Raw genomic sequence first — 27,596 nt, forward strand, 5'->3', positions numbered from 1 at the left:
ACACCCAAAGGAAGGAAGAACAGGAGGGTGGCAGTCTCTGTTCTGAGAGTATGGCTTCTGGCAGGGCATGGCTTCTAGGAGCTGGGGACAGCAACAGGAAGGAAGACCCTTGTCCCACCCATCTGAGGCCACCTGCTCAAGTGACCCCTCCAAGTGACCCCATGAGGCCCTTTCTGTTTTCTTGCTCCTTTCCTGCCCTCACTGTGTCAAGGCTACTCTCTATTCAGCAGTCTCAATTTGGGAAACTGAGTCCTGGAGACCCATCGCATAGGGACCCAGCTTACACAGCACCCAGAAACAAGTTGTTTCAGAATCATCACCCTATTTGTCTACGTAGGCAAGAACATCCACTCACAGATTCACAGACTCACACTCCTTGCTTGGTCTGCTTGAAGGTGTGCCTCCTAGCCCAGTTCAGGGAATGAGGGCTTGCCGCAGTGTTCACCAAAGGAGTCAGGAGAATCCTTAGCCTCAAGCTGTTCTGGCCTGAGTCCTGACTGTCACTAAGATGTACTTATTAATGGATGCTCCTTTTTCTACTTGGTGCACTGAGCCACAGGGTCTGGGAGCTGAGAACTCTCACCAGAGCGCTGCTGAAGTGCCAGATCACATGTCCCTGGGCAGGAGTACCAAGAAGGAGAGAGGCTGGGATGGACATAAAGAGAATGGCATTGATGAATCAAGGTGTTGAGAGCCTAGGAAACCTGAAAGACACCATTTTCTTTACACATGCTGGGATAGGGGAGGGTGCCAGGATGCAGCAGACCCAAGGACTGTGGGAGTTACTGCCCTTTCATGTCCTAAGCTGACTTCAGGAGTCTTAAACCTGGGGCATCACACTTAAACTTACAAGGGTGCACTGTGGGTAAGGGAGGTGTAACCTTTCCCCCAACCTTCCCATTCATAGTAAACAAGACTGCAAAGGCTTGTTGAGTAACCCAGGGCCCTAAGCTGCCCCAGTGGTGGTCAGCTCTTGGGAAATCTATGACCTCTGCCTGGAGGCTGGAGGAGAAAGCGGAACAGCCCAGGCCCAGGCCCCCATGGCAATGCACCACCAATGCATACCAACACCAGTCCATTGATATGAGAGGCCTTTGCTGGAGACACTCAGGGACCTGAGATGCTGAGGAGCCCCTGGTCCAGCTGGTTACTCCTGTTCGCCTTGAGCAGGGTAGAAGTCACCTATCTTTGACAGAAGGCAGCCTAGGCAGGGGTGCTCAGAGGGAAGCTCAGGCCCCACCTCTCTAATTGTAGGATATGAAATCTTAGTCCTGAGCAGGAGAGGAATGGACAGTCCTCAGGTTCCATCTGTCCTGGCAGTCATGACAGAGTCCTGCCCACTGAACTTGACGCCTCGGATTCTAGGGTAGGCACTGTCCTAGGATCAGTCTGTTATTACCAGGGATCAGCACAGACTTCCCATGCCCACAAATCAGGGCCAGCAAAGCAAGGGGCTTGCCGTACATGTCCTATGTGCAACTTTAAAAAACAACAACAACAACAACAACCAAAGTTTGGCTTTGAGAGGCAGATCATCTATGTTTGAATTCCAAGCTGGTCTTCTACTGCTCTGTGACATGGGTGAGTTCTTCAGCATACTGCAGCAAGTCCCTCATCTTAATTGGGACTGACTGTCCCTCCCCCACAGGCAGCTGTGCAGAGCCAATCAGGGCCTCGTCCTCAAGAATGCTGTGCATGTTATTACCTGCCCCTCCCCCCCCCCCCCCCCCCCCCCCCCGCCCCGCAAGCCAGGGGCCACTTGTCAATGGCCTATGGCATGTCCAGGGAATGGGAAGATATGACTTGGGTCACTGGGACTTGCCTTTCCAAACTCCTAGAGTCTGCAAGTTAGGTTTAGCTCCCCCTCCCCGCCTCCCGCCCTCTGCCACCATAGGCACCCAGAATACCAAATGACCATGGAGGGACCTGCAAGTTCTCCTAAAACCCTCTAGAGATGGGTTATTGCAGTTTCAAGACCATCCTGACTCAGGGGTTCCTGTCTCTGTGAGGTCTTTTCTGAATGTAATCTCATGCTTAGCCTGTTTGCTTTGGCTGACCATCTCCAAAGAGAAGGTTGATGCCACCATCTTGCCCACCAGTCATTCAGTAATGAATTGCTTTGCTACTGTCCAAACCTATTTCTTTTATTCTTTATATATAGGATCTCATCTTCCATGTGCCTTTGTTGCTCATTCATAATGGGTTCCCAAATATAGACACATTTCCCTTGTGCAGTGTGTAAGCAGGGTGACATGGTCTCTGTGAGATAGACTACTCTTTGAAGAGTAGTTTCAGGATGTTATTTTCTGGGCTCCTTCACTGGTCACCTTTGTGTAGTATCTGCCTGGTATCCATTTAATTGTGTGTGTGTGTGTGTGTATGTGTGTGTGCATGTACATGCGTGTGTCCATCCTGGGGTGGGCCTGGGTTTGTTCCTGAGAGTTTTTGGCTCAAGGCTGGCACTCTACCACTTGAGCCACACCACAACTACTTCTAGATTTTTTTGGTAGTTAATTGGAGGCAAGAGTCTCACAGACTTTACTGCCTTGGCTGGCTTGAAAACTATAATCCTCAGATCTCAGCCTCCTGAGCAACTAGGATTATAGACTTGCTTTTTCTTTAATCTACTCTTTATTTTGTTCAAGTAGGTTTTGAAGGGAAATTTTATACTGCTGTCATAAGTGGAAAACCAGAATCGCCTGCCATAAATAGAACAGAATCATAAAAACACAGCATAGGAAAACCAAAGAAGGACATTAAATTCTAGTTGGAAACTTTAGCCTAGGGAAGACTGTTAAGTCTCAGGTCTGCTGCTGTCTCTTGCTGAAATAAATAAGTTAAATAAAAAGAAAAGATTAGCAAGTAGCAGAAAGATGTTTTGAAGACAAGAGTAACATCAACTACAACTTTCTCTTTGATATAATCAGGACTGGGAGAAAACTAAAAAGGGAATAACCTCTCTAGATGATTCAATGTTATTAGTGTAAAACCAAAAGTAAAACTACCTAAATTATCGAAGCCACCAGGCACTCTGGGCCCTCATTAGTCAGGACAGCTGTCTATCTGTGGGAAGGAGGTGGTGCTTCCAGCCAGTTCCTGACTATATCTAGTTTCTAGAGAGTAGTCAGAGGATATCAGACTCTTGGAAGCCTGGGTTCAAATACTGACTTGCTACTTACTCCCTGTGAGAGTCTAAGCAGGCTCTTTATGCTCTCTGTGCTATGTGTCCACATCTGTGAGACAATCTACTTACCTCACAGAGTAGGGGAGCAAATCCATATGCAAGGACTTAGAACCACACCTATAACAAAGTAGCTACTGCTGTCACCTTTGAGGCCCTGTGTGTCAACCTGGTAGATAACAGGAGATTGGACTTGAAATGTAGCATCCTGCTGCCATCCTCTCTGGCAGAGCTGGGTCGAGGCTAGAGTCATGCAGAGAAGCCGCCAGGGTCCTGGCCTGTTGCCCAGGCCCTCCTTGGAAGGCACGCCGGCTGGAGCCTTCAGCTCTGAACACAGGGACACTTTCCCAAAGAGCTGGAAGTACAGCTTCCTCCCATAGAGGCCAGCTTCCCTTTCCCGGCCTGTGAATGGACACTTCCTGCTGGTGCAGGTATCAATAAACACATGGGACGCCTTTTGTCCTCACTGGTCAGAGAGCCCTAGGGGCAGACTTGCTGGCCATAGCCCTCAGGCTTTACCCTGGGGTACTTCCTTCACTTCTAATTGAGCCTTGCCTCTGTGTCCCTCTGTATTCTGCATCCTGATAAAGATAGAGCCCAACCTTTTCCTCTGGTCCCTGTGGACCATGTTGGGGGACAGGGCCTGGCAGGGAGCCAGAGTCAGTTCTCGTGATGGTAAGGCCAGGGACCAGGTCTCTTTCGTCTAGCGTGCGGCCAGCAAGAACAGACAACTAATAACTGTTTACTTGGCAAGCCTAGCAGCTGGACAGAGTTCAGAATTTGGGTGGGGCCTCCTGAGCCTGACTAATCAAGCTGGGGATCCTCCTCCAAAGGCCAGGGCATTGCCTTGGCAACTGTGGGTAAAGCTCATGCCTGTCAGGGAAAATAAGAAAGCTGGTCCACACCCACCCGCCTCCCAATACCCACAGGAGCTCACCAGGGACCTGGTGGGTAGAAATAGGTGACTGTCACAAAAAATAGCATATTGTATTTAGCTACTTGATTTGAGAGTTGTGATTCGAAGCCAGCTGGGGTAGGAAGGGCTATGCAATTCTATCTCTAATTAACTACCAGAAAAGCTGAAGTTAGAGCTGTGGTGGCTCATGTTGGTAGAGTACCAGCATCAAGCAAGAAACTCAGGGACAGCATTCAGGTCTTGAGTTCAAGCCCTAGGACCAGATCCTGCATGCATGCACGTGCACACAGACACACAGACACACAGACACACAGAGACACACACACACACACACACAGAGTGTGTGGAGACAGAGCAACTTTGCCCTGTAGCATGGATAAAAACTCAACTCCCCCCCCTCCCCCAAGTACCCCACAGCTAGAAAGTTCAAAAGCCAGATGCTTTCTGATCCTGGGTGCTCCTCAGCCTTTTGTCTAGGGCCTGGCTCATGTGCAGTCCTTGCTAACTATTTCTGGAATGAAGGAATGTTTTCAGCTTGAGTAGGTGGCAGAGCAAGGACAGTGCAAGGTCGATTTGGGGTCAGTTCCTTCTCTCTGAATAGCTAAAAGATGATATATAGGACCTACCCACCAGAGGGTAGGGGGCTCTTCCTGTCAGCAGGATGGTGTAGCCAAGGTGTGGATCTCAGCTTAGCCACATAGGAGCAAGTCACTTGACTTCTCTTTGAAACAGACATGATAAAAACCCACATCAGAGGGTGCTGGGTGAATGAAATGAAACAAGGGTAAGTTGTCAGCATGTCCATAATACATAATCAGACATAAGACAGCTCCCCCTCCCCACACAATGCCCCTAGGATTTTAGAGCTTGAGAGAAAAAGGTGGGATCTGACTAAGGCTCTACAGCCAGGCCCCAGCTAAATGGGCACTGGGGTCCAGGGCTCTTGCTGCCCAGGCTAGAGTTGTAATTCTGATGCCTGGGTTTTTCCTACTTTCTATCACCTCCCTCTAGATGCTCCTATGTGGTCTTACTCATAGCAGGTAGGTCTAGGTGGAGCAGTGGCCAGGCCCTAAGACCAATGCTGAGTGTGACTGTCCCCTCCTGGCATATGCACAGGCCCTTCCAAGGGCACTTTCCTGTTCTACAAGCTCCTGGCCACCCTGGAGCCAGGGCCCTTCCTCCCCACCCACTTTCCCCGGTCTCTGACAATGACCCAGGTGTCTGAAAGAATCTGTGGCTGACAATGAACAACATCCTCCTGCATGTGATTGTAATTGCAGCCGTGCTGCATGTGTGCCCCTGCCCCCCACCTCCCGCCTCCAGCTCCTGCTGGGTGTGCAGGTGCAGAGCCCAGGCCCATGCGGTCCCCGTGCTTGTCTACTACATGGTGCCTGCTCTGTATCCTGGAGTGACTGCCCAAGGACGGCTACTCTGGGCCTCAGGCACAACAAACCCATGACTTTGACAGAACTGAGCACCCTCCCCTACCCCCAGACCCTAATCCTAGGCAGCTTCTTGTTTTGTTTTAAACAAAAGGGGAAGAGGTACTGTGGGAACTGATGGGGTAGGTGGCATATAAGGGGCTGGGTAAGCATTGAGCAATTCCCTCTTCTGTGTCCTCATGTCCTTCTGTCTCTGTGGGCTTTCACGGAAGAGGCCTCGGCCAGAAACCCTGAGTCCTGAGTCACAAGTACCACTGGTTGGTCTCTAAGGCTTTCTGCCTGGGGACTGGCCAGACTGTGCATCAATCTCACACCTGGACTCCACCCCATCCATGCCTCTGTCCTCATAGTGCTCTCCTCCCCTGCCCTGTCCCCTTCTTCCTAGGCCTGAAAGTCTGGCCTTTGTTGTGCCCAACCTCTTGACAGCCGCCAAGGTGATGATGTGCCCAAGGCAGTCCCAGTGCTGGATCTGAATTTGGTTCCAAGCTCTGGGGTGGCTCTGGGTTTGGACATGATCTTTGGTAATGGGAAGTCGACCACTGGCCAGGGGAAATGATGATCTTTGGCAATGGGAAATGGACTAGCTGCCACATGGCTGCTGGAAAGGGGGCAGCATAGGGCAGAGACACCAGGGTCCACTTGTGAGGGTTTGATTCTTTTTAGTAGCCCTGGCACAAGCCCTTTCACTAGGCATGGCCCTCCTCCTACTTCTGGCCTTGCCATCGTTTGGCAGTCAGATCCAGTCCACATAGGCCAAAGACACTGCTGGTGATCTGGAACTTCTCTTGCCCCATTCAGGGGTTAGGACAATGTGTTGGCTAATCCCTGCTCTGCCAGCCTTCCACTGAATTGCTGGGAGAATCATTTCTGAGCCTAAGGACTTCATTTGTCCTAAGAACAATGGACTTAGGCAGTGGAGTCCCCATCAAGGCTGGGCCAGTGCCCTATACTCCTTTGTCACAAGTCAAAGGTCCATAAAGGCAAGCAAGTGTGATGAGAGCATGAAGCAAGTGAAGGCATCAGGGAGCAGTGAAGACAAGGGTAAACTGGTGTGCCGGTGGCTATGGGAAAACAGGCTCCAGCCTCCAGCTGCCTTATGGGAGAACTAGATAGATGGGTGTTACCACTGATCTTCAAAGAGAAACTAGGAATCTGAATGTTAGCAACCTAAAGGAAAAAAAGTTTGTGGAGCAAATAAAAAGTTGGAAGTTGAATATGGCTCAGCTTCTGAACTTTCTCCCCCAGTGTGACCACCAAGTGCCCGAGTTTCATTCTGGCTCTAGTGCTCACTTACAGGCTACGTGATGGCTAGTAGTTACTGAAGGTCCATATGTACCTTGGTTTTCTCACCAGCAAAATGGGATTAAAGGTGGCAGCTACTGCACAGGGTGGCTAGGTATGCATACATCCCTTAGCTCAGTACACAGCCTATGCCAGTTCTCACTGGATTCTGCTTTCCTTGAAGCTCCTCCAGGCTCTGAGAGCACACCCAGAACTGCGGGCAAATGCTTCCCCTCTTCCTGGGCTGCTGTACAGCCACCCAAAAAGGAGCTCAGTATCTTTCCAAAGAAATTCTGAAGTCTCTGCACATCTTGGCAATGGCCTTCCAAAAATCTGGGGGCTTCTCTATGTGGATCCATCTCTTAGATGGACAGGGCAAGTTTGAGGTGCCTGCCTGGCCTCATTCACGCTTCCAGTCAGTGCCAAAGCTAATTACCTCCCATTGCACAGATGAGGAAACTGAGGCTCACATAGCTAAAGAGAAGAACAGAAACCACCCTTGTGTTCTGTTCTCAGAAGTAGGTGCTTTGGTCTGGGAGAAAGAAGATTACATTGTCTGCTCATTGGAAGCAAACTAAAGAGAACTAGAACACGGTTGTCTGGTTGGTAGGGAGGTAGTGCATGGGAGGAGGTGACTCCCCGCTCCAGTCCCTGTACTTACCCCTCAGGTGCCTCAGCCCCCTGCCCCCCACTTATCCACCACTGTGCCTAAGGCACCCTCCACTCACTACTTTGTATTTGTCCATCAAGCCCAAAGGTTCTTCCTCATGTCTGGAAGGCTGTCTCCTTTCTCCCCTAAGTCCCCTGAAGCAAAATGACTCTGCTCAGGGGTTCTGGAATCAAAAGTGCAGACTAGTCTAGCTAGCTCAATCATTGGTGCCCCTCCCCTCCCTAGGGACTCCCAGCACTGGCCTGCACCTAAGCAGAGCATGAGGCAAACCAGTCCTTGGATGGGGAAGGGAAGAGGGTGCTGAAGGCTCCCCAAAGGGTGGCCGAACACAAAATAGCTGCTGCCCAAACAGCCATTCTGCTCTGCACCCTGCCTGCCACTGGATGGCATGGGGCATGAACCCACTGTGCAGGTCATGAATGGGCCTGCAAGAAAGGTCACAGGGAGAGTTGGAACCAGGATGCACGCCAGACCTGTGAGAGGCCCACTCTGGACAACCAGTCTTCTGTCTGCCTCCAAGGCTCAGAGGGCAGCTGACTTGCCCAGGGCCTGTGGCTGGAGAGTGGCTGAGGCCATTGGAGCTAGGGTACAAGGGGGCAGCCATCACTCAGACAGATGATAGGGATCTCCTCTCTCTCTGAGCAGGTCTGGTGGCAGCCTTCAAGGTAGCAACGCCGTATTCCCTGTACGTGTGTCCCGAGGGGGAGAACATCACCCTTGCCTGCCAGCTCCTGGGCCCTGTGCCCAAAGGGCATGATGTGAGCTTCTACAAGACGTGGTTCCGCAGTTCACGGGGTGAGGTGCAGGTGTGCTCAGAGCACCGGCCTATCCGCAATGTCACCCTCCAGAACCTTCACCCGTACCACGGAGGCCACCAGGCCTCCAACACCAGCCATAACCTGCTCCAGAGCCACGGGCTGGAGACAGCCTCTGACCACCATGGCAACTTCTCCATCACCATGCGGAACCTGACTGTGCAAGATGGCGGCCTCTATTGCTGCCTGGTAGTGGAGATGAGACATCACCACTCAGAGCACCGGGTCCATGCAGCCATGGAGCTGCAAGTGCAGAAAGGTGAGGCCTCCACCTGGGACTTTTGTGTGACATCCACTACATGGGGCATGGGTGACATGGTCTCTAGTGTGTCTGCAGTGTCCATGGTGTGCCTGAGGGGTGTGTGTGTGTGTGTGTGTGTGTGTGTACATGTGTGAGAAGGAATAATCATGTGTGGGATGTGGGCATATGGCCAGCTGGGGTGAAGGGGAGTGGGTATGTAAATATGATTATTTGTGACAGTGCGATTTTTTCTTCCTTCCATCCCAATTTTTGCTGGATATTTTATTTATTTATTTGTGCCAGTCCTAAGGCTTAAGCTCAATGTCTGGGCACTTGCCTTGAGTTTTTGTGCTCAAAGCTAATGCTCTACTACTTGAGCCACAGCTCCTCTTTTGGCTTTTTGATGACTAATTGGAGATAACAGTCTCAGACTTTACTGCCTGGCCTGGCTTTGAACCATGATCCTCAAATCTCAGCCTTCTGAGTAGCTAGGATTAGAGGGTATGAGCCACCAGTGCTCAGCTGCAAGTTTTGTTTTGTTTTTTCATGTGAGAGGGAAGGAGTGTGGCTGCTTACACACAGGGACACCATAGTGTGAGCTTGTAGATCACAGTATGACTGAAATGTGCCTGGGTGTGAATTGGTGGATGGCTAGGTAGCTATGGTGTGTGAGTGGTGTGTGTGTTGTGTGTCTTTCTGTCTGTCTGTCTGAGAACAGAGGAGAAGGCATTGGCAGGTAACCATTTGCCCTTGCGGATGATGTGAGAATGGGCAGAGCAAGAACATGTATATGCTGCGTGTGTGTGTGTGTGTGTGTGTGTGTGTGTGTGTCTATCTGTCTGTCTGTCTGTCTGTATGTGTCTATGAGCAAGTATGTTGTCTCCAGCTGGGCCCTAGTGTGTGCTCCTATGACAGGAGGGAGTAGCAGCCTGGACAACCCTTCCTGGCCCCTGGGTCTGATACCCACCTAATGGCCCTGTCTTTCCTCCCACAGGCAAAGATGCCCCCTCCAAATGCATCACATACCCGTCCTCCCCCGAGGAGAGTGACAGTAAGGCCACCCTCAGTCCCTTCTGAGTGCTCTGTTCCATCTTCATCTTCTACTTGGGGCCCATTCTGAACTCTCACCTCAGCCCCCACACCCCAGGGTCCCCATGTCACCTCTGTTACTTCTGTTCTTTTGCTTCCTCCATGGCTGCAGCTGCATAGGATCCCCAAGGAGGGGAGTAATCTGGGAGCTGTGCACCATCATCTTTACTATGCAGACTGGGAAGCAGGCCCAGAGAGGTGGTATACTCTGCCCAAACTCACAAACCCCAGGGACAGCTAGACACTCAGAAGTTGGGTGAGAATGCCCAATAGCCTGGAAACAGTAGGCACAGGGCACACATCTTAGGGGTGCCCTACTCTTCTAAGATCCCCAGCATTCACCAGATACTCAGTGTGGACCAGCCTTGGCCTTGAAGATACAGAAAGGAAAATGTTATTGTCCTCTGGCAGAACACACATGGGGGCTTAAGCCAGAATAGCTTAACTATAGCACAAAGCCAAAGGCCCAACTAAAAGGCCATGTGGCTTTTGACTCAAACTACTTTTTTTTGTCAGTTGTGGGGCTTGAACTCTGGGTCTGGGCGCTGTCCCTCAGCTTTTCAGCTCAAGGCGAGCACTCTACCACTTGAGCCACAGTGCCACTTCCAGTTTTCTGGTGGTTAATTGGAGATAGGAGTCTCACTGGCTTTCCTGCCTGGGCTGGCTTTGAACTATGATCCTCAGATCTTAGCCTCCTGAGTAGCTAGGATTACAGGTGTGAGCCACTGGTGCCCAGCTCCATTTGTTTTAAAACCAGCAAGCTGGTCAGGAACCAAGTTAAAACATGCATTTCAGTCTAAGTTGAAACTGTGTAGAACTCAGAGGGCACCACAGAGCTCCAATGTCACCTCAGTGCCAAACCATTGCCACTGTCCTCAGTTCCCCCACATTGCCCCTTCCTGCCCATACAGCAGTGCATACGAGGTCCAGGCGGCCCATCTGATGGGGAGCAGGGGACATTCACTTCCCCACTGCAATTCCATTCTGAGTAAATGCCCCATTCCCACTTCTTCCTTTGAAAACGCTTGCAGAGCTGCTGGGATCTTGTACACTGTCTCCTCCACTTCTGCCCCCACGTGACCAAAGTTCAGGCAGGTAAAGAGGCTCTCTTCTGGCTTCTCAGAGCTAGCACCAAGAGAGGCATCAGAGCCCCTTCACTCTCTGAGCGCACACTTGCCTGAGGGGGCCAGCCTGTTCCTAACAACTTTCTGAAAATGAGACATGGGCATGGTAGGGCACTCCTATAATCCCCCACAAGGGAGGCTGTGGCAGGAAGACCTTGGGTTCAAAGTCAGCTTCTGTCTCAATAACAAAAATGTCAGTAACTAACTAAAAACAAAACAAAGTATGCTGCAGGCCATGATTGCAACATTAGACCATAGTGAAAGGCAGTGTGGTAAAGTGGTTGAGAGCTCAGACCCTGAGATCAGCTAAGATGCTTGACTTCTCTGTGCACAATAGTACTTACTTTCCAGAGTGGTCTCGTGGGTAAGAGGAGGCATCAGATGTGAAGTGCTAAGAACTATGTCCACTGTCACTTCTAGAACTGACTTCCCAATTCAACTCATGCATCCTCTGTGCCGAGACAGGATGGCAGGCAGATGGTAGTAGATAGTTGACCTGGACCTGTGTCCTAACAACTTCTAGAGCCATTTGCGGGTGACCCATGTCACCATCCCAAACTCTGTTCCTTGTCAGACCAGAGACACAGTACCTGGTCAGTTAAGGATGTTTCCAGCCAAGTTCTTTATGTTTTCCTGCTCTAACGTCATCTCAAGTACCTAGATGTTATCCTTGGGATGACAGAGTCACTGGACTAAGAAAGAATGAAAGTCTAAGTCAGCCTCTAGCGGGGAAGGTAGGGGAAGGTGGAACAAAAACACATCCCTTTTCCCTGATCCCTAGCCTGGGAAAGGATGGGCAATTTGTATTGTTCTCCTCACTCCAACACAGCATGGTATGCTATCTGCTTTCCTCCAGCCTCCATCCTCTTTCCTCGGCAAATACCCTCAGGTACCTTCAGCATGCAGCCTGAGTAGGCAGCACCCTTGCATCTCATGGGCTGTGTAAGGGCCTAGTGCACACCCTAGTGTGATATTGGCAACTGCCTCTGCCAGCACCTAATCACCTTCCCAGAAGGAACTAGGCTTTGGATGTGACCACACTCATCCCTTCTCCCCAGAAGGCAGCAGCTCAAGCCCCGGGCTGAGAATGGGGAACTCTATCCAGGTTGAATCTAGAGAGAGATACCTAAAGCCTCTGAGGGCAGCTGGGCCCACAGATGGGCTCCCAAAGGCTGCCCACATGCCAACCTCAGGCTCTGGAAGAGAAATCCTGTTCCCATGGAGGGCCTGCAGAAGAGGAACCACCACTGTGGTCAAGAGTCAGGCAGGGAGATCAGGCCAAGCCTCTCAGGCAGACCAAATTACTAAACACCTGGCAAACCATACCAAGATCAAGCGTTGCTTAGTAACAGCCAGGGGAAGTGTGCTTTCAGCGCCAGCAAAGAACTCTGCAACCAGCCTCTCGGATTTGGCCCACTGGGAAGTTCTTTGATAGGGTTTAGGAATACCCAACTGTCTGAGTTACTGGATGCTTTCACATCCAATATTCTGCGTTACCACGAGGCCACAGTAAAAATCTGCAGGGAACCTGCCTTAATGAGCAGCTGAACTTGCTTTGTAATTAGTCCAGCAACCGTTCCCTGTACCGTACCCTGTACCTAAAAACCATTTGTCCTCTTTTTACAGTGCAAACAACTCCTCCCATCCCCCATCACCAGCTTATTTACACCACCCCGTTGTTTATAGCCACTTGGTAAGATGAAAATGGCCTTTATTCTCACATGAAGTGCAAAGGCTACATTTCTAGTTCAGCACTTCCTCCTGCCCAACACTCTCAGTGACAAGGGATCCCAGCCATCTTTTGGCTGAGGGAAGGGCTCAAATTGGGAAGGAAATGGGCTTATGCTGGTTGTGGTTCCAACTGGCTTGTCTGTTCCCAGTTAAACTCCTACAGTCAGCAGATGGGCTAACATGAATCAAACCAACCCGTGCTGTCAGGATGGTAAAATGGCACAGTCTTTCCGGAGGGCAATTTAACAAGAGTTTGAAGGCCGAGCTTCTCTGCTCAGTGTTGGAAAGCTAGGAATTTACATCCAGATGTTACTTGCCCAAGTGAGCAGAGCACCAAGCACAAGAGCTTCCTGGCTACAGAACAAGTGTATGTTAAAAATAGAAGCATACATAGGATCTACCAGGAGGGAAAAGTCTCAATAAATTTGGGGTGACCTGTGTGGTGGAGCCTCTGGGAGGACACAGAACCATTTCAAGTTTCACTCAGCCATTGTCCTCTGATTCCATGTGACAGGACAATCTAGATGGACAGACAAGTTCAGGGAGAGTCTCCTTGGGGAGGGAGGGGCCAGGAGCTAGTCAAGGAGAAGGATGGTTTTAAAAATTTTCTTAACCTGTAGCTTCATAGTTTAAAATTTTTAAACTTGAAAATTTGGACAAGGATGAACCTCTCTCTTTTTCTCTTTCTTCAGGGCCATGTTAAGCAAGCACTCTTCCACTTGAGCCACATCTCCAGTCCATTTGTTTGTACTTTATTGTTTCTTTTTATTAATGTGACTTCATTATTTTTGCTTTTTATTTTTTGTGCTAGTCCTGGGGCTTGAACTCAGAGCCTGGGTGCTGTACCTGAGCTTCTTTTGCTTAAGACTAACACTCTACCACCTGAGCCACAGCTCCACTTACGGCCTTGTTGTGATTAATTAGTGATAAGAGTTTTATAGACTTTTCTTTGCTGCCTGGCTTAGATCCTCCATCCTCACATCTCAGCCTCCTGAACTTTTTTTTTTGGGTCCGGTAGTGGGGCCTGAACTCTGGGCCTGGGCGCTGTCCCTCAGCTCTTCAGCTCAAGGCTAGCGCTTTACCACTTGAGCCACAGTGCCACTTCCGGCTTTTTTCTTTTTGCTTATGTGGTGCTGAGGAATCGAACCCAGGGCCTCAGGCATGCAAGGCAAGCGCTTTACCACTGAGCCACCTCCCCAGCCCTGTACCATCTTTAAGTGTGCAATTCCATGACATGCATCTGGATGACATTGAGAATGTCATCCAGAATGCCAATGTTGTCATGTGGCATTACCACCATTTGTATGTAGAATTGACCTATCACATGGGCTTCCTTTGATCTTGAACTCTGCAGTATGGGAGTCTGAGAAGGGTCAGCTTCCTGTTTATGGGACAACCTGGGGCCCAGGATGGTCCAGCTAGCTGTTCTTTGTGGGTAGATGAGGGGTCTGCTATCTCTCCCTGTGTCCACTGTAGGTTTCAGGTCTTATTTCTCTGGGCCACACTGGGAGAGCATAGAGCTGTCTTTGAAAGGGGGTTGCCAGACTCTCCATGCTTCTGCAGGATACTGAAAGTCTGACTGTGGGGCTCTGCTTCCTAGTCTCCTTTCCCTTGGCTTCCATTTTCCCTTGGGAGCAGCAGTGGAAATGGGGCCTCACACTGGCTGCCTCTTGCCCTAACAGACATCACAGCTGCAGCCCTGGCCACGGGCGCCTGCATCGTGGGCATCCTCTGCCTCCCGCTCATCCTGCTGCTGGTCTACAAGCAGAGGCAGGTGGCCTCCCACCGCCGTGAGTACTGCTGCTGGGTGGGGTGGGGGGAGAGACCTGCCTAGACCAGCCCTGGAGTCAGTGATGGCATAAGGCACCAAGAGGTTTCTCTTTGCTCTGTGCTACAACCCTACAGGGAGATGGGAGGGGGAGTACCCAGGAACACCTTTTCTGGGGCCTTAGTGCTTGTCACCTGCTTTGGTTCCCAGGCACTGCTGGCTTGGCACTTAACAAAAAAAAAATCTGTTGAATGAATGAATAATCACAAAGAGTTGTAGGAACAGCTCAGATTGGTTTATAAGAATGTCACCACTCAGAGATCCTTTGGGGGGGGAGGGGCTGGGAATGTGGCTTAGTGGTAGAGTGCTTGCTTAGCATGCATGAAGCCCTTGTTCGATTTCTCAGAACCACATAAAAAGAAAAAGCCAGAAGTGGCCCTGTGGCTCAACTGGTAGAGTGCTAGCCTTGAGGAAAAAAGAAACTCAGGGATAGCGCCCAGGCCCTGAGTTCAAGCCCCAGGATTGGCAAAAAAAAAACCCCATAAACAAACAACAACAGAAAACCCCAGAGATCCTTGGGGACCTGCTTTAGCTAACATATGGGAAGGTTTGCTTTATAATTAGTTGCAATACTAGGACAGAAATGACTTCTGTAGTATGGGAAGAGGGAGGGGGTCTTACCTATCACTTAGTTTGGCCCTTTGACAGATGAAAAGCCAGGAGTTAAATAGCTATATTACCAAATAATAGCTCGACACGGCAGCTCAGGAAGCTGAGATCTGAAGATCAAGGTTTGAAGCCAGCCCATGCAGGAAAATTCTATCAGCAAAAAAGTGGGAAGTGGATCTGTGGCTCAAGGAGTAGAAGGCCAGCCTTGAATGAAAAAGCTAAGTCTAAGGCCCTAAGTTCAAGCCTTAGTACTGGCACAAAAAACAAAAAGCAAAACTCTACAATAAAACCCAAATATTATGTAACAGCACAGATCTGGGATTCAACCAGAGTTTTCTACCTTTGCTATACCTTGGGAGTATAATTCTACCATATAACAAAAATGCTTACTTGCGTGTACACCCCACTCCACAGTCCCTAATGGATGGGGCTGCTGTGCTAGGCACTGTGCCAAGCTTGTCAAACACTCCCTGACTTCGTCCTTGCAACAACCCCAAGAACTTAGTATGATCATGGTTCCCGTCTTGCAGATGGGTGGGCCGAGGTTCAGAGAAGTTCTTGTCTTGCCTAAGAAACCACACAACAAATAAGTGGCTAAACCAGGTTTCAAGTTCATGGCCACAAACACCTGTCACACCCCCCTCTCTGAGCCCTGCCCTTGAGTCTTGAATCCTCTGAGTGTAGGAGGGAGTATCTTTTGCTCCTGCAGCCCTTTCTAGCCTCTTCCCTGGACTGCAGAAGGTAACTGAATGAGGATGCTGCACCAGCTCTCACTTGATTTCCTACACCTGTATAGACCTAAGCCCCTCCCTGTCCTCCCTCCGAGAGAGAGAGAGAGAGAGAGAGAGAGAGAGAGAGAGAGAGAGAGAGAGAGAGAGAGAGAGAGAGAGAGAGAGAGAGGAGAGAGGGAAAGAGGGAGAGAGGGAGAGAGAGAAAGAGAGGGAGAGAGAGAGAGAGCGCGTGCAGCCCAGTCTGGAGCTCCAGTGTAAGACAATGGGGCTGGACCACCACACCCTTCCACTCAGGACTGCCCTGTTCTTTCAGAACCCCACCATGACCTGCCCGCAGGAATCCCCAGGCCAGCAGGAAGGTGGGGTGGTAACAGGGTTAGAGCAGAAGAACTAGGGGCTCAGTTTAGAAGAGACAAAGCTGCAGAGTTACCACGAGCTGCTGTTCTTCAAGCAGTGAAGGCTCCTATAGGCAGGGAGGGGACAGGAAGGTGCCACTTGTCCCCTTCATCCCTGACCACAGTGCTGCTTTGTCATGTGGTCAGAACTGGGAACAGGAACTAGAGAACAAACAAGTTCTGGGTGGAGGATACTGTCTGAGCCATGGTGGGGTGAGGTGGCGGGGGGGGCATATACCTGCCTTGGTTGGGCCCAGTCTTTCTGATAGAGTACCTGCTGTGCCCATGAGATGGAGATGGCCTTAGAAAGGAAAATTAGAGAGGGGATAGCAGCAGGCCAGAATGCTGTGGGGTATCTTGAGGACCTGGGGTAGGGGGCCTCTTGCCCCACAGACCATGCCACCTTCAGTCTTAGTGCTGGCTTTGAGGCTTCTTAGGAAGGTCCCAAGCATCCCAGGATGGCCTAGGTGAACTGGACTGGAAGAGGGATGGGTGAGGACAGATGGCCTGCTGGGGGTGCACTGTCCCACTCTGAGTACCTCCCCTGAGGCTGCAAATGAACCCTCTTCTGTGGAAGACAGCCTTGTACCACAGCTTACTCTAGATATGCCATGTTTAATAACAAAAGGGGAACAAGAATCATCTCTGGACAAAACCACACTAGAGGACAGGCCCTTCTCACCCTTCAAAAGAAATATAATTGTTACATAACTTCAGACTTAGGGATAGCAGAGGATGAGGTGCTCAGGAGACAGGGAGCAAAGGTTGGGTCTGCTCTATGGGGGTACAGATGAAAGTCCCAGGATGCAGGCAGAGGCTGACCAGTATGGGCAGCAGATGGGGGGACAGTGTGTGTGTGCATGCATGGTATGCTCTGAACAGGAAGCTCCAGGACCCTAGCTTGGAGGAGATGGTCACGAACGAGCCATACTCAGGATAAAAGACAAAAGAAAGGACTGGTGGGAGGGGCAAAAGGCAGTTTGCTAGGTGTGGATACTTCTCCAGCTCTAGATTATGACTTAATTTCCCCAGCTTCCAAGTGGGACTGACATCCTTTCCCCGGTGGGCAGTGAAGTGGATGAGCTGCCGGAGGAACACACTCACGGTACACCCCTGTGAGGCCTGACACAGAGTCTCTCGTTATACAGGAGCCAGGATCTAGTGGATTTCAGGGACATTCGTGTAACTTCCTCTTGTTGGTTCTGTAGTGGCACCCCTCCCCCAATCAGGCTGGTTTCCCCATGTCAGCAGCAGCCAAACTCCTTAATTGGAGAAGGATCAGTGGGAAGGGGTGGGGAGCTGCAAGAAAGAGGGAAGTTAGGACCTCTATATCTGGTTGGTAGCCAATTTATGGGGTGGGGAACCCCAAGAATGGGACAAGGCAGCAGCAGCTTGGATGAGGAGCAGAAAATGGGTGGAAAGCTGGGAAGAGATGGCTTGCTCACATCTAGGGTTCTCTGTTAGGTAATGAGGAGGATGTTAAAGAGCAGGCCCTATAATTGGGAACCAACCTCAAACACGCCTCCCAGGAAGTCATGGCTAAAGACTAGAATGGGGCAAATGGCCAAGCAGGAAGCCACAGTTAGCAAATGCAAGACTCAGCCCTTTTGACACTTAAATCCTGAAGGTGTGACCTTGTGGCAAGCCAGGTCTAGGGGGAAAGTGTCAGCTGCCTTCAGTTTCCCTGTGAGAAACGTCCTAGGAAAATCATTTCACTTATAAGTAGTTAAGAATGGGTAGCTCCTTGGGGCCTACCTGCAGGACACAACTATAGAGCAGTGCCCTTGGGGCCTCCAGAGGGAACAGAATGGAATTACTCCAGGGCTGGACAGAGTCCTAATGGTCCCTATGGGGAGCTGCCATCAGGGTTTGAAGAAGGGCTGTTGTACTAGAAAGCCTTCCTGCCTATGATCAGCTTCTTTCTCTGTTCCTAGGGGCCCAGGAGTTGGTGCGGATGGACAGGTAAGGCCCGTAGAGACCTGGAGAAAATTTCCTTGGTCCAGCTGATAGGAAGGGACATTTCTGTGTAGTTTGCCTCTGTTTGCATAGGCCAGTTGTTCAGAAAAGCATCTGCCTCTTGCTGTTAGATGCCAACACATCTGTACTAGTTTTGGCTATTCTCCCTGCTGCCCCTTGCCCAGCAGGCTCTACCTATCCACCTTTGGGTCTCAGTGGTCAGCCTGACCAAGGATAGGCAGGGAGGAGGCAGTTGACAGGGGTTAGATGCTGAAACATGCACAGCCTACATCTTGGGGTGGGGGGCTCTGCCCTGCAAGGGATTCCCAAGAGAATGCTATCAGGCTCCAAAGGCAGGAGGTGGCCATGGAGGCTTCAGGGTAGACAGCAGGTCAAGGAAGGTGAGCTGGGGATTGTGCATCTGAGTGTTGGGCAGGAAGCTTGTCTGCAGCATGGCCCCTGGACTAGGCCCAGGAAGGAGCCTCACTTAGGAACTTGGCTCCTGTCCTGCAACACCTAAATCCAGAGCTCAATTCCAAGATAGATGCTGTCAAAGATCCCTTGGGGACCTCAGAGGTGGAGGGGCCTTCTAGATGATCCTTTTCTCAAGGGAAAAGAGAGAGAGAGAGCCCTCCCCTCAGCTCAAATAGGCTCAGGGGATGTTCAATCCTTGTCCCCAAACTCTAGAAGCCAATATTTTGTGATTAACACTGGCTGTTGATGGTCAGACTGTAGTAGGAACTGTGTGGTCAGTTGTAGTAGATGCCCATGTCCTTGGCTGAGGGCAGGTGAGACAAGTACAGCCCAGCCTTTGCCTCTCCTTAGGCTGGGCTCCTCCTCCTTGATATCTGGGAGATGCTCTAGAGGCTTTGTAAGGGAAGGGAGGCATGGAGGACCAGAAAAGCGGAGGCTGGGAGGATAGAGAGGCTGTACTCTAGACATTGTTGCTGACCTTCAGGTCTGTTTCTCTAGCAGCAGCCCCCAAGGAATTGAAAACCCTGGCTTTGAGGCTCCTCCATCCTCCCAGGGATTGCCCGAGGCCAAGGTCAGGCCCCCTCTGTCCTACATGGCCCAACGGCAGCCTTCAGAGTCTGGACGGCACCTCCTCTCAGAGCCCAACACACCTCTGTCTCCTCCAGGCCCTGGAGACGTCTTCTTTCCATCCCTAGGTGAGTGCTTCCTGGGCTTCATAGGGGTCTGCAGGCCACCTTCCCTCAGGAGTTCTCACCACCTCAGGGGTGGAGTGGGGAATGAAGGATGAGGAGCTCTGTGTTCACTTTCTTTCTCTTCTTGTTTGCAGATCCAGTTCCGGATTCCCCAAACTCTGAGTTCAACTAGATCAGCTGAAGGACAGTGTGGGCAGGGGTGGGCTGTGTCTGGGACAGGTGCATTTGAGCCAAGGCTGGCCTCCTTGGTCCCTTCCTTCCTGCTCTGAGCCTAGATTCTGCCTTCTGCCTGAGGCCTAGGTAGGCCTCTCATCTTTCTAGATGCTACTCGAGGATGGGAGAAGATCTTGGGTTACTAATCCTGTTCTTAAGGATGCTGAGATGCTGGTTCCTCCCTAGAGACCTGAAATTCACCAACTACAGATGCCAAATGACCTACAACCTATGAAGTTCCAGAATTTCCAGCTGTGCAGTAGCCTCCCTGCCTGGGACAGGAATCTTGGGCCCTGGCAACACAGATGAAATGATGTAGGCACTGGGCAGGATCCCCTAGTGCCACCTCATAGACAAGAGACACATACAACAAAATGTGGAGACTCCTGCTGCTGTTGGCTGGCCTAGGTTCACTGTTTGGCCAGAGGCTGCTCCTCTGTTGGCCTCATTGCATGTCTGAGCTCCCCAGCAGGGGTCTGTCTGGCTCTCACCATAGGGCTTCCTCACAGTTTTCTACCAGCCATCTGAGGCTTTACCAACAGATAAGGCAAATTTGGGGCTCCTATCACCTGTATTCTGTTTTCAAGTGTTCAGTGGCTAGAGGTATAGGAAGTACATATTGGGGTCCACTGTGAGCCAACTGATGTCTTGGGCAATTTGAGGCCAGGCTTGAGGCAAGAGGTTGTGCCACCTGTTGTGGCTGGTAGAGAGGGAGGGTGAAGGGCAGAGAACAGAAGCGCCCCTCCTGCCCTCCCGCCTTACTACTCCACTGCCCAGGGTAGGGAACATTCTATGGAACTGCCACTCAAGGCTTTTAAAAGCATGGGAGAAGGGTGGGGGGAGAAACAGGACAGGTGGGGATGGCACTTGAGAGTGGAGAGGGCAAGGTGGGGCAAATTGGCCTCTAACCTCCAGTGGGACCCGAGCCTGGCACACAGAGGTTAGAGTTTAAATGAGAGTATCTAGTCTCCTGGCACTGCTGAACCAAGCTTAGGTGTCAGAAACAGCACTGGGGCTTGGGCCAGAGCAGGCCAGAAGTCCACCAGTACCTGGAGATGAGATGGAGGACGGGGGAAAGGGTCTGAACATTGTGGCCTCGTGCTGTGTCTGGGGCAGGGGATGGGGTCTTGCAGAATAAGTTCCATTTTCTCCATACGGATGATACCTCCAAGTGGCCAGGACACCCATACCCTGGCTCCTGCTTTGTCCCTAGGATACCCTCTTCTACTCCGTTTGCTGCCATGGACACTCCAGCTGTCCTCCCAAACCCTGGAGGGCCCCTGGGCAGGAGTAGGGAGGTGGCAGATGTTGTGTGGCAGGACTGTACCATCCCTAGGGTTGGATGACAAACCCTGCATGCTACACTCAGGAAGTATGGCTTGTCCCCCGGGAGATGAACCTGAGCCCACCTCTCAGCTTTGGACTTTGATGAAGAGACAACTTCTAAGAATTTGGCTGCCAGCATCCCCCTCACCCCAAAGCCTCTCTGCTGCTGTGGGGAGAGGGGAGGAGGCCCTAGCAGAACAGCTACCCCACTTCCTGCCGGGCTTCCTCGTGCACTGCACAGCTCTCCTCTTCTCTGGACCCTGCAAGTGAGCGAGGCTCATTTTTGTGGTTTCCTGTTTTCAGTAAAATTTACTGTGAGCTCCAGGCTCCATCTTTATCCTGGTCTGCCTGAAGCAGCCCCACAGATATCCCTGCTGCTGCTGCTGTTGTAGAGGGGCTGTCTGCGATGGTTGTGTCTCTGGGGGTTGTGACAGGATGGGGACAGGCATGAACAGGGAGCTTCCAAAGGCAGCAGGTGCCCAGAGCCTGGAAGCAACTTGCTCCTGGCACTGGTGGAGGCCCGGGAGGGAAGTCTGCACTTTAAGAGCTAGTTCAGTGTCCCTGTCTCCAGATTTTCACATTTTGAAAAGCTTTTCAGGGACTAGAATCGAAGATCCACGAGAAGTTTCTGATGCCTGACAGGCCACAGGCCATTGTGGTGACAAGTCCTCTGGTGGGCTTGCAAAGTCTCCTGGACTTTCTTTTTAAAAAAACAAAACAAGGGCTGGGAAGGTGGCTCAGTGGTAAAGCACTTGCCTTGCATGCATGAGGCCCTGGGTTTGATTCCTCAGCACCACATAAGCAAAATGAAAAAAAGCCAGAAGTGGTGCTGTGGCTCAAGTGGTAGAGCTCTAGCCTTGAGCTCAAGAGCTGAGGGACAGCGCCCAGGCCCAGAGTTCAGGCCCCATGACTGGAACCAAAAAAAAAAAACCAAAAAACCAAAAACCAAACCAAAACAAAACAGCCCTGGGACTGCTCCTGTCTACCCATGGCTCACTTGCCTGCCACAGTGCAGGGTTGGAGACAGGGAAGTACTCTGCAGAGATGAGACTCTGAGGAGGCAGAGAGGCTAGGGTTGCAAGACCTGCTCTCCCCACCACACCTTGCCCCCAAAGCCCTGTCTGTCTTTGAGAAGTGAGTGTCTCATGGGTGCCAGTGGGAGCCATCTCTGGTCTGGCCTGGCTAGGCTGGGGGCTGGGCTGCAATTTGCTCAGGGAACCGCAATAAGTGAAAAGAGGAACCAGGATGGCCAGCCAGGATGCTGGGGGCAAAGCTCTATTTGAAAAAAGTCAGGCCAGCTGAGTGCCTGTCCTAGTCGAGAGATCACTGGCTGTCTGGCCTCTTCACTGAGAAGTCCCTGCTTTGCATTGTCTTTTTCCTTTCCCCAGGATCTCAGTGTCTCCTTAACTATTCTGTGAGTCCCAGGGTAGGTGGGGCCTGGTGGCAGAGCTGACTAGCTGATACACAGCCATTGGTGATGGCTTGAACCAGGATGCCATGTTTTCTGGGCCATGCTACCAACTTCTAGGTCCTTTACAGTAATAATGCTTGAGTGTGTGCAGACCGGGGGACTGATGTCACAACTCTCACCTATTGGTGTGGCTTCCTGGAATAGATGATGAGAGGGATTCTGGTATACTAACGTAGCTTAGTGAGAAAGTGCTAGCAGTGCCTGCCCTGGGCAGAAAAAAGGATATGGCTGTATATGTGTCGTATCTGTACCTTCTCTGTTAACATATTCTTTGATTAAAAAACACTTTTTCCCCCATGTCATTGTTTATTTGAGTCTTTCCTCACCTCATCTTGAGAAGCTGTTCTGTCCCCCATTTAATGCACAGGGAAACTGAGGTTCTGAAAGGCTGTGTTTTGAGACAAGTAAATGTTGGGACTCAAGCTTGGGTCTCCTGCTTCCCAGGCCTGGGATCTTCCCTACACTGAATGGAATGGCATGAGAAACCTGGGACTAGTGGGGCTCTCACCTTGAATTTGTCTATTCCATACAGCAGGATCCTGAAGGAAATTGTGCCTACTAGTTTGTGGTTCCACCTCAACACCACACCAAAAAAATGTTCCTATCTATGCTAAGCCTTCCTTAACCTTCTCATGAGTCGAGAGCTCCTGAAGCTACTGTGCAGGTTCCTTCTAGCCCCAGTGCTTGTGATTCCTTCCTGCCTGGTAACCATGAAACCAAAAGATTCCTGGGAGGTGCAGCTGCCTATGTACCCACTTGCATTAGGGGTCAGAGAAGGAATGTACTGTCTGCTGATCTCTGAGCCCTAGGGTCTCTGAAAGCACTCAGTCAGTGGTATGCTCAGCATCTGAGCAGCTGCAGAAGGTCCTTTAGGAAGCAAAGGGAAGGCAAGGGTTTGGAGCAGTTCCATTGGGCTGGTGTGGATACAGATGCAGGTCCTGAGCCCGGCCAGGGGAAGCAGGGATCTCAGAAGCTGCAGAGGTCAGGAGTGATAAACAGAAGGAGCCCTCCACCCCAAATGTGGTGAGCAACCCAGGCCTCCCATGTCACTGAAAGGTCACAGCTGGGACCTTGTGGGTCAGAAGTAGACATTAGAGATTCTGTTTCCTATTCCAGCTGGTCCTTTGCAGCCTGAGAAGTCGGGACTTGTTATCTGGAACTATTTCCTGATGGCTGCAATTCATGTGGCAGGCGTTCTGTCCCAGCTTTTCTACCTCCTGCCAAGGGTACTTCTGGGACTTGGCCAGGGTTCAGCTCCTGACCTCCATTTGCCTTCCATCCTTCTTCCCTGGGCCCATCCCTTCCTCTTGCAGGCCTAACCCTTCCTGATGGCCATTAGGGCCTCTCCCCAGTCCAGGGCTCCCTCTCTGTGTCCTGGAGCTCACACAAGGCTGACTGTGCAATGACTTCCTGTGGTGCGGTAGCATACCATTGTGTGGCAGGCCTGGGGCTGGCCCAGTTGCCTCTTGTAACCCAGCTGTTCCTAGCCTGGGAAGTACAGGCTGAAGTCTGGGAGGAGATGGCCTCTGCCATGTGCAGGAAGGCACATCTCTGGGAAAACAAGGTAGAACTGGCCTGGGGAAAAAGTAGGTAGGAGGGAGCTTTGGTACAGGTTGTCTCAGCTTTGGGGAAGTCTTGGCAGCTGACTCCCAGGCTCTGGGATTAGAGAGCCTTGGCCCTTTAAGATATGGATGGGAATGAAAGTCTTCTGGCTTTTAGAGTACTTTGCTCCTTTGCTCTAGTCACTTCCTTTTCAGGTGTGTCTTTGGAGACCTTCATCACCCTGAGGTGAGATTTTGTCAGAGGATGCAAATCTTGGAGTCTGGTGGTTCTTAGAGGCAAATACTAGTCACAGCAAGCATGGGCTACAGGGCCCCAGTTTGTCAGCTCTGCCCTTTCTCACTCTCAACTAGGGCAGAGGGAGCAAAGGGCTCTTGGGAAGGCACTGGGACCAGCTCTTGGCCTACAGATGGTACAGTGAGTCCTGTGTGCTGCTGGCTACCCTTGCTGACCTCCTTATAGTGCCCACACCAGGATTATTCTTCATCCTTAGCTTGTGTCCAGGCTGATCCCTGGGCTGAAATATATTTCCTATTTCCCCCTCAGCTGTGCCACCATGACTGACCAATCAAGAATGCACTGGTGCCACTTCCTCCAGGAAGCCATCCCTAAGCTCTTTCCAATGCACCTACCTGGTGGCGGCTCCCAACACCTTTATTCAGGCTGTGACAACAGTGTCTTTCTCTCTATTAGCAGTGCCTCACACAGGGGTTCAAGGATCATTAGATGATCACTGGCTGAATGAGTGAGTGAATGGATGGATAGATGAATGAATGAATGAACCATCAGGGCCCAGTGTTACTTTTTCAGACTGTGTCCATGAGCCACAGCAGTGTCTGCTCCAAAACTCAAGTCACAGAGGTCTTTCCAAACTGGAGGAAGTAGGGGAAACAACAAAAGAAGGGATTCTTTTCAACTTGTTTTTTCTATAAATCTTTTTTTTTTTTCTCATTAAAACTAGTTGCTGTTTTTCTGTGTTATTGTCTAAAGAAAGTCAGGTCTGATACAGCCCAGACCACCACATGTTTACTTCCTGTATGCTAGCCTCAAAGCACCATCCCTGATCCTGGTCACCCGAGGCTGCTTTACAGGGCCTTGGGGAATAGAACCGGTGATAGCGCCAGGCGCTGGTGGCTCACACCTGTAATCCTAGCTACTCAGCAGGCTGAGATCTGAGGATCACAATTCAAAGCGGGCAGGAAAGTCTGTGACACTCTTATCTCCAATAAAAAAACCACTAGAAAACCAGAAATGGCACTGTGGCTCAAGCAGTAGAGCGCTCGCCTTGAGCTGAAGGGCTGAAGGGCAGTGCCCACGCCCAGAGTTCAAGCCCCATGACTGACAAAAAAAAAAAAGAACTGATGATAACTAGGGTGGGGATCATAACTGCTGCCCAACTTTCCACACCCACACCAGAGAGCCGGATGGGCTGAGATTCGCTTCAAGGGGACTGAGGGGCTGAAGGGGTGTTTTATGGTTCCTGCAGGGCTGGGCTGGGTTTCTGAAGAGGCTATGTTCAACAACTAGAAACTCTGGCTGTGGGGACCAATCCAAAATTTTGCAAGAACTGTTTGGGTCGTGGCCACCATCCTGGGTAGTTAACTGTATCTCAAGTGATTTCCCATTTCTTTAAGTCTTGTTTTTCTAGGAACCAAAAGGAAGCCTGACTTAGTCTCTAACCTCAGGGTCTTAGAATGCTTCTAATGGCAGTACCCTCCCCTGTAAACACACTCTCTCTCTCTCTCTTTTTCTCTTGTATACAGACTTGCCTACATCAGAAGTAAAGGGCAGTGTGGTAAATGCTAGCGCCCCAAATCTATTCTCTATCTCTTTCTCACTAACAGAGTTCTGTTTTGGTTTAGGGCAATGATATACCTGGACCTCAGGGAATAAGCCAGTCATAACAATCCTCTCCCTCATGCCTTCCAACCTGCCTTGTGGCTAGTTGTGTCTATGTGACTAGTTTCCAGCCAGAATATAGCAGAACTCCAGAGGCCACTTCAAAGAAACCTTCTCTTTCTTGATAAAGGATCAGAAGTGGCTGGTATAGCAATTTGTCTTTTGTTCACCTACCTGCCTTGAATGCTGACATGATGGCTTGAGCTACAGCAGCTATCTCACAATCACAAGAGAAAGTCCAAGAAACACAACCTCTGACATTACTGAGGGTGAAATCAACATTTGTAATTCTCCCCAGAGATCTGATGTGAGAAAATGCCCTCTGACTTATGAATTCATCATTCAGGGTCTGTTGCTGGTAGCCAGGCATAGCTCTAAATGGTTTTGTAAGGACAACCAAGATGATTCATCCTCATGCCAAAGCTAGGTCCAGTGAGGGGAAGAGTTATGTCAAAACTGGGTTCTTCCATGTCACCACATTAAATGATATCTGCTTTGCTCTGGACCCCACTAAGTTACATGTGTCTGTTTAGCCCTTTGGTGTGCACAGCTGAATCAGCAGTGGCATTGGCCTCCAGTAGGACTGAAGGAGCCAAAGCGAGCCTCACTTCTTGGGCTCTTCACAATGTGGATAAAAAAAAATCCCATTTGAACCACATTTCCACATCTGGCTTTTGCTGGTTAACTGAAGAGTATCATGGACTTTCCCTCAGATGGCTTTGAACCTCAATCCTCCTATCTCAGCCTCCTGAGTAGCTAGGAGTGTGTGGCCCTTCACAATGCGGTGTATGTGTGTGTGTGTGGCAGGGGAGTGCTGGGAGTATTCCTACCTATTCCCCAGAGACACTAGTCCTGCTCTGGCCCCTCCCCCTACAAGGCCATTCCCAAGAGGAATGTCTAAAGTCACTTGTGAGCAGAGAGACCAAGCTAGGCAATCAGGACCTTGGGGAGACTGACTGCCCCAAAGGATCAAATCTTTGCCCTTCACTACATCGACACTCTGCAACACTTTGCCGTTTATGACTTCAAACTTTGAGTTTATTTCTCTGTTTCTTGATTCTCAACTGACCTTTAACTTGCTTTGACTAAGAGAATGTTGTGAAAGGGACTCTGTGCCAGCTTGCAGCCTGGTTTTCAGGAGGCCTTTCCCATTTCTGGTACTTAAACTTCTCATACTCTGTGAACAGCTGGAAGAGTTGCCCTAGTCACCCCCCACTGATGGCTGGCCAACCCCCGAAGCCTAGGTACCACGACATGAAGCAGCTTGCACAGGGTGAAGAGAGCCTCAATAAGCCAGCAGAACCTGGCAGTTGAACCTGATCTAAATTCCCAGCCTGAAGTATCAGAGCTGAATAAAATATTGTCATTCCATGTTGCCTGCCATGTGGCATGCACCAGTGTCACTGTATAATTACACGGTAAGCTCAACTGTAATTGCGGCAACAGATCACTGATATGATCCTCTACCTCCTCCTTATGGTTTACCAAGTACTTCCACAGACATGAGCTACTTTGGTGCCCCTCAAAACAACAACTCTAGATATTCTGCTTTGTGACCAGTTCTGACCAGCTCCTCAGCACACAGCCAGCTTGCAATGCTCCAACTTCCTGCTCTCAAATCACAGACACTCCATTGACTGCAGCCCAGTATAGACAGTCACTGCTGGCTATGCGCCAGTGGCTCCTCCCCTAGCCATGGGATATGGCTATGAGCAGTGGCTCTGCTCACCGAAGCATTAGACTGAACCACAGACACCAGTCCTTCCACCCTGGTGCATTACAATACTGTCCCCATACCCCAATTAAAGCAGACAGCCAAAAGCTGCTTTTTCATAAGACATCATAGTATAGGAAAGCGTGGCCCCATGGCACACAGCATGGCTCAACTGGTACCATAACATCGATACCACGAAGATGGCACGGAGGCCGAGAGTGGCTGGAGATTCAGGTGG

General features: G+C 50.6%; 2 protein-coding genes across 7 annotated transcripts in view; one reads left to right on the forward strand and one right to left on the reverse strand.

Moving 5' to 3' along the window:
- The window catches only part of Cdh23 (cadherin related 23), a 322,925-nt gene that overhangs the window by 44,045 nt on the left and 251,284 nt on the right, over positions 1-27,596 (reverse strand). The gene's annotated exons all lie outside the window — the stretch shown is intronic.
- Positions 1-27,596, forward strand: part of Vsir (V-set immunoregulatory receptor) — a 39,409-nt gene that overhangs the window by 744 nt on the left and 11,069 nt on the right. Inside the window, exons 2-7 of one of the 3 annotated variants that reach the window (XR_006148984.1) lie at positions 8,136-8,564; positions 9,541-9,597; positions 14,173-14,280; positions 17,988-18,015; positions 18,982-19,178; positions 19,310-20,019. Coding sequence is in view for 2 of the 3 variants with exons in the window: in XM_042690132.1 (XP_042546066.1) it covers positions 8,136-8,564; positions 9,541-9,597; positions 14,173-14,280; positions 17,988-18,015; positions 18,982-19,178; positions 19,310-19,347 (857 nt within the window). In the remaining variant the exon portion in view is untranslated. Of the gene's footprint in view, positions 1-8,135; positions 8,565-9,540; positions 9,598-14,172; positions 14,281-17,987; positions 18,016-18,981; positions 19,179-19,309; positions 21,470-27,596 lie in introns of those variants that run through there. The other 2 variants (XM_042690132.1, XM_042690133.1) reach the window with 2 other exon arrangements.

This window comes from Dipodomys spectabilis, unplaced genomic scaffold (genome assembly GCF_019054845.1).
Source record: "Dipodomys spectabilis isolate Male_0828 unplaced genomic scaffold, ASM1905484v1 ptg000136l, whole genome shotgun sequence".
Lineage (NCBI taxonomy): Eukaryota > Metazoa > Chordata > Mammalia > Rodentia > Heteromyidae > Dipodomys > Dipodomys spectabilis.